This window comes from Cryptotermes secundus, unplaced genomic scaffold (genome assembly GCF_002891405.2).
Source record: "Cryptotermes secundus unplaced genomic scaffold, Csec_1.0 scaffold384, whole genome shotgun sequence".
NCBI lineage: Eukaryota > Metazoa > Arthropoda > Insecta > Blattodea > Kalotermitidae > Cryptotermes > Cryptotermes secundus.
In genome coordinates this window covers 331,694-338,933 of record NW_019731268.1, presented here as the reverse complement: position 1 = coordinate 338,933, position 7,240 = coordinate 331,694, and the positions used below count along the sequence as shown (strand labels likewise).

At 40.5% G+C, this 7,240-nt stretch overlaps 1 protein-coding gene across 1 annotated transcript in view; it reads right to left on the bottom strand.

Annotated features, from left to right (window-relative positions):
- The window catches only part of LOC111866788 (CWF19-like protein 2), a 32,102-nt gene extending 25,380 nt beyond the window's left edge, over positions 1 to 6,722 (bottom strand). The window contains exons 1-5 of the mRNA XM_023856045.2: positions 6,572 to 6,722; positions 5,014 to 5,123; positions 3,630 to 3,806; positions 2,090 to 2,264; positions 570 to 718 (exon numbers count right to left, since the gene is read on the bottom strand). Of these exons, the coding sequence (XP_023711813.1) occupies positions 570 to 718; positions 2,090 to 2,264; positions 3,630 to 3,806; positions 5,014 to 5,100 (588 nt within the window). The 5' untranslated portion in view covers positions 5,101 to 5,123; positions 6,572 to 6,722. The remainder of the gene's footprint in view (positions 1 to 569; positions 719 to 2,089; positions 2,265 to 3,629; positions 3,807 to 5,013; positions 5,124 to 6,571) is intronic.
- Between the last annotated feature and the right edge of the window lie 518 nt (positions 6,723 to 7,240).

Genomic DNA, 7,240 nt, shown 5'->3' with positions numbered 1-7,240 from the left:
CCACAGGAACGTTGCTGCAAGACAGGCATATGTAACGACGACTTAGCGCTCTTAAACGCGTGTGTCATTAAATACAGTCCTCCTGACAACAGGCCAGTGAAAAATCTAACAATCTACAGCAAAACCATCAATTATTATGGGCGTTATAACATACGTGTGCAGCTGGACGAAACATACACGTCGAACCCCCCCAGACGATTTAAATCCCTGACGAAACATACACGACGAACCACGGCAACGGGTTAACCACTACGCCATGAAGGTATATGGGGGAGTGGATGTATAGAGCCACACTTACTTGACCTCAGCACTAGTTGAAGGTGAGTGGCCAGCTTCCCATTCATGCTACTTTAGCCACCGCCCCAGGGGAAAAGTCCCCAGTACCCACTGGATAGGAGGCTGGGTGGGCCCCAGAGCTGGTCTAGATGACGTGGAGAAGAGAGAATTCTTGACCCCACCAGGACTAAAACTCCTACCCTTCAGTCTTCCAGCCCGTAGCCAGTTGCTATAGCAATTATGCTATCCCAGATCCTTAATTATTATAGGTGCACTGTGTAAAATTAACTCACTCTATCCAGTATGCATCTGTCTTTCTGCTGCTGTTCCTCTGTCTTATGCGAGTGACGTGACTGCTCTCTTAGCTGTTCACGTGACAAACATGGAAACAAGCCTGGTAGAGTCATCCATTCATCTCTCACTGACGAAACTTGACTTTTCTCTGTAAACATATTTCCATACTTAAGAGTTTACTGCTTTCAACTTCCTTACCAACACCTCTTACTAGGCAAGCAATTCCAGGACGATGATGACATCATTTCTGCAGTGGAGAACTTCCTGAACAGTCAAAATAAGACCTTCTATGATCAAGGTATCCAACAGCTAATGTATCGTTGGGGAAAATGTGTGGCCTTGCAGGGGGCATATGTAGAGAAGGACTAACTCACATACAATTTCTTGCACCTGTGTCTGTTTCTTGTGGATGATAATTAAAATTTTATGATTTCCCCACGTACATTTGTAATGGAAATGGCACAAACAGGGTAGACTGGCAGCAGATAAGTGCTGCAAAGTACACAATGTTGCCACATTTCATTTTCACTGTTAAATTACTGCCTGATTTATGATTACTAATTCAGGGCCTTTTCTTATTGCACATCCTCTGCATAAACTGTAGTCTACTTTGAACACCATGTTTATGAGAGAATTACAACCATAACTTCACTAAATATAACCCATATATGTAAGTTCTTCCCCCTGTGATCATCTAAATTTCTTAGCTTATGCTAACAGACTACGTACTTTCCACTGCTAATGGTACCATGGCATAGGAAAGTTGCTAATTACAGGAATTACCTGCAGTTTTCATAACAAAATGATCTGGACAATAAAACTGAGTACTCTTTGAAATTAAATGTCATACATAGACATAGATACAGCGCCTTTTTGACAGCAGCATCTTCTGTAAAATAGAAAATCCATTACAAAAATATATTAAATGCATTCTTGGAAAACAATCACATTTTAATACAATGGCATAACGCTTATACCATATTTCATGAAAAATGAGCAGCTGATTCCAAAGTTAAAAGTAGGACACATGCACAAAAGTATAGGTTGCTTTCCTTTTCACACACAAAAAAGGCACTGGTTATACATACACAACATTTAATGTGGTCAAACATAATAATATGGAATATGAAAATATTATTACATGTCATCCAGGACTGCAGTCATACCACAGGAATCCAGAGTAATATCCTTGTGCCTGAACGTCACAGTACTGCCCGGGCACATGTTTTAAAGACACTGATGTGAAACATAAGTACTTATAACTTTTCTTTCCAATATGTGAAGTAGCAGTGCCAGTCTCTTAAGAGATGCACGTTTCAGGAGCTGTCTCTCATTAAATCCTTCATTTGAAAGTGTAAAACTATTGTTCAGTAATGAAAATGGTTAAGGATTGTGATTTTTACCCACGATTTCGACCAAGAACTCATGCTGGACTAATGTGGCACTAGTTCTTTTAGGAGTATACCCTTGGTGTCATGTTATAAAGACCCTCAGGTATGGAGTACAAAACAAACAATACCTTGTTTCTCCTGTGAAACAACACTTTTTGGCCCATTTTCAACCTGACTTGGTCCTAAGTGACTTTTCCCTGCAGTCACTGTTTCACATGTCTTGTCAGCAACAGGTTCAGAAGTGCCAATAACCTTCTCAACCCATTCATCCTCCTCTTCACTTTCATTGGCTGTGTCTGAAAACTGTAAGCATTATAAGTAGGACATACAATTTTTGGACTAAACCAAGTTCGTCTCATTTCATCCATAAAATGATGTAGCTCCATTCTGCATGTTATGTTAATTACACATGCTAATGAACTTCATGGAACAGAGTCCTTCTCGAGGACCTAAAAGCCAGTCCGATGCTCAAATAATTCACTACCTAAAACATACAGTTCAAAAATTTTAATTTCTCGGTATTGACCTTAGCTGACCCACACAATCTTAAATACACAGCTTTTCAGGCAATGATAATGCTAAACAAATGAAACCTGTGCACAGCTTTAGTTAGAAAACCTAAAGGCAAGAGACTACTTGGGAGTCATAAGTGCAAATGATGGGATTATTATTATTATTATTATTATTATTATTATTATTAGAGGGGGTGGGTTTCCCCATGCACTTAGACCAATTATTGGTCCACTGTGCGTCCCCCTTTAATTTCTACTGTCACCATACCCTACGGGTACTGGTGCGTGCTACCAGCCACATTCAGCCAACGAGGTCGGCCCTCGGTACCTGATATTTCCCCCATCTACCAGAGGCATTGAAAACTACTTGGGCAGGAAACTTGTTGCCTAATTTTTCTCAGAGGTCTCCTAGAGACATGAAGATGTTTTACATGCCGTAAATCTACAACACGGGACCCACGGCTTAAAGTCCCTCCCAGAGGATTTGTTCCCTGAATTTTTCCGCCCTTAAAAATTCCACGACCTCTGCTGGGTTTGAACCCGCATATCTTGAGTCATGAGGTGGGAACGTTACCCCTAGACTACGGAGGCCGCTAAATGATGGGATAGTACTGAAACAAGTTTCAGGTTGTGGGCTGGATGGAACTGACTCTCAACAGGCCCCAGTGATGGCACTGTTAAACACAAAAATGAGCCTCTTCATTTCATAAAAGGTGGGAGATGAGTAACTTACAGCTTCTCATGAAGACCTAAGCTCCAAGCAGTCAATTAGTTCATGAAGCAATGACTGATTCATTAAGTACATGCTCAGAACAGTGTTCAATACTCCTGACAACAACAGTCTTCATTTCTTCAAAGTTCTGAACACTGAATTACCTAAGAAGTCTTACCTTCTCTAGATATAATGCTGGTGTACTCCATTGAAAGTCAACCAATATTTTGAAGGAACATGCCACCTCCACCTTCAAGGCTGAAAAGTAAGCCAAGTAAGACACCAGTATGAAGCAGAGCTCCGCTGGCTTGGCTTACTTTTCAACCCTGAATATGTTGGTGACGGCCAACTTTCGAAGGACTACACAGCATTATATCTCGGAAGAAATCTCTTCATGACCACCACTGTGAGAATCTCAAATCCTATACAAAGTGACCTACTTACTGAGCTAGAAGATTTCTTCCTTTTAGACTTTTTCTTTTTCTTCTTGTGTTTCTTTTTCTTTTCTTTGTTTGTTTCTGCCTTTATTCTTGCTTCCAGAGATGGAAGTATCCACTTATCATCACCCCTGAGTCGGGCTCTCTCATCTTTTTCTTTTTTCCGGATGTAATCTGCTTCAGCCTAGAAACATCAGGTTACTGTGTATAATTTACACTTTACATCTTGCAATATTATTCAGCACAAATTTATCTTTTGGAAACAATAAGTCATAATTCAGACCACCACCAGCACAGTCAGCATATAGACAGGTTAATTTAAAAAAAATTCACTTAGTGGGGGGTTGAGTCCAACTGGGTCCACTCGGCATGGCAACCACAGATTGGCCTATTGTAGCCTGCCCCGGGTCATTATGATAATGGAGAATTTGGTGGAATGAAGATTGGCAGGGGAACTGAAATACCTGGAGGAAACCTGCCCCAGTGCCACTTTGTCCACCAGAAATCCCACTTGACCAGACCCGGGATTGAACCCGGGCCGCCGCAGTGGGAAGCCAGCGACTAACCACTTGAGCTATGGCGCTGCTGTTACAGACAGGTTACAGGAAGGGCAGAGATTTTTCTCTTTGGCTCTACAACCAGACCAGCTCTGCAGCCCACCCACCTTCCTAGCCACTGAATACTATCAACACTTCACATGAGCTAATGCAACCAGTACAGAACCTGACCATTACCTACATTTAGTGCTGACATGAATCCATGGAAACATACCTCCGCTTCCCATACATTTTCTTGATGTAGTCTTAATTAAGCATAAGAACAACTTTTATCTTATTTTACCTTTCCTGTCCATGCACAGTGTGAATTAACTAAGAGGAAGTATTGAAAAATACTGTCCCCTGGGATGTGATACTGTTCAGCCTGGTAAAAGTATACCACACTATGTGGTATTACAGCCCGAAAAACAGTATGCATCACATCCACTGCTATGAGACCTCATGTCTCACGGGCGTTAAGGATCTGCTGTCAGTCAAATTCACACTGCAATCAACAATTCTCTCCGTAAGTAACTATGGTGATGAACTGTTTTGACAAAGAGTATGACCTCTGGGTTATAACACTTTGGGCTTCTACCAAAGCCCACACACATTTTAGTGGATTACATTGGCTCCATCTTTAGTAATGGACAGAATGCCAAACAAGAAACCAGTAATGAACAGGCAGCAAGCAGAGAAGCAGGCTTTGCTCACTGCCTGCTGTTTGCTTAGCATAATGTTCAACCTTGAAGACTGAACTTCCTCCAAAGCAGTGGTGGACTTCTACTGAACTACAAGTCATAATAACTCAGAAAATCACACTCTTCAGTCACAATTATGAGAACTTCAAATTACCTTTTTCAAAATGGCTTCCCTTGCTCGTCTCTTCTCTCTCCTTTCGGCTTCTTTCACTCTTGAGCTTTCAAACTTAATATAAGACATGCTTATTGCCTGCACATAAACACCTACATCAGAAAACAATTATGTAAAACACAATTACTAGTACTGAATAGGCTGGCCTAAAGGCAATGCTCTAGTCTTCTATTTGGGAGATGCCTGGTTCAGATCTTAGCCAGGATACCAGCTAACCTGACTGAGACTTTCTGTGGTTTTTCTCATTCCATCCAGGCAAATGCTGGGATAGTACCTCAAATATGCCATGGCCATTTTATTCCAAGTCCTTTCCAGTCTTTCAATCATTGTACCATCCCATGCTACACATTCTCCTTACTGGCAACATCATCAATAAACCCACAGAAACAAAATTTCATCAGTTACAAAACATTTTAGCATTATTCCAGAACAGCTTACAGCAAATTGCTGACCACTCATTCCTTTTTTATATAATTTCTGCCTTTGCTGCAAGCAAAATAGTGCCTGGAGTGAAGGAAGTTGTGCATAATAAAGACAATGCATTAACTGATGTAAAAACCACATGCAGACACATTTCACATCAAAATGAATTGTGTAATGCAATAACAAATGCACTTATTACAGGTCTCTATCATTTAACCATTAAAAAAATGCAGGATTCCATATGATAGGACTTCATGGGATTCTATATGAATGAAAACAGAGCGCACACTTTCCTCATACACTTCACTTCTGAATACTGTGACAGGAATTTACTGCAGATGTAAAGGACACATTAATGGGGAGAAACTATATGATAGGCTTGTATTAAAATGCACTAGTACAGAAGTTATACTGAATATGATTCATGTATATTTTATGAATGGAGAATAATAAGAATACAAATCTTCATTCCATATGTGCTGGTGCATTACAGTGCTTCAAGAACCTGAACAGTTTTCTCCTTTGGTTGATTAATTACAGAGTGTCTCCAAAAAACACAGCTGTCACTTTCCTAAAATTCTGAATATGTGTGACCTAAAATAGTTTGTAGAAATAAAACATGCGCTTTGAAAGACAGACTGAAAACCGGAATGCCATTCTTGAAATCATGGAAGATCACCTTTGTCTAGTGTCAAGAGAATTTGTTGCTATGTGGTCTTTAACTTCCAACATCTATGGCAAAATCACGCTTAATATAGTGACTTTATTTAAAAATGCTGAACAAAGACCTTCCATCATCTTCTGTAAGGGGTAGCATTTTCCTTCTAAAAATCTACATACATACATGCTCTACAGTGCTTTGCTCACTAGCGCACCACGTCAAAATGTGTGTTCAGTAATTTCGGCCTCCAGGAAGAAATACTCATGATTCTCACACATGCGCGAAATTCCTATATTCCGTCTCGCTCCTACAGCGAAATGCTGACTTATGGCCCCAACATATTTTCCTAAGAGAAGCACATCTATGTACCTATTCAACTAATCCAACAGTATAACAAAATAGGAGGTTCAGTTCACCATTTAATATGACATTCTGAGATATGTACATGCGAATTACCTGCATACTTGGTTCAGCTTTAACAGCGTCTTCAATTTCGGATACCACGCAAATACGAAGTTATAATATCAAAGCGGTGTAAGCACAATACCATAACGACCATAACCTTCGTCCACACAAGAATGCACACTGAACACAGCTACGAATTTACATTCCTTTATCGGCTAGAACATATCGAGTGGATCGAGAGCCCCTCATTGTTGCCAACACAGATACGAGAACCCCGTCGTCATGGAGCTACGTAGTTGTCGGATTGTGGGTACGTTGTACCCCAAACCGACTTTGTGACCATTTTGAAATATATTTTTACGAGAACATTTAGTTCTACTTTGACGGTAACATTGTTATCTGAATGGATTGATATTAAAGTATCAAGCGAAATAGAGCACACCATGAAGAAACAAGAGAGACAGGTTTAATACCAAGTGTATGTAGTATAATATACGCAACATTAAACTTTTACGACTCACCGTAGCACTGTGAGTCGTACAAAGCGACGAAAAGAGAACGCGGTACCTGGGGGTATAACTGGGCCACCCTGTCCTTGGCGGCGGTAAGGCATACGACCGTTCAAGTGAATTAGACTGCCGTGGTAGCGAATACTACTAGAAATAGGACATAATCTGCTGTACTGAGCCTGGACTGACAGAGGCCTTGTATACGTATATA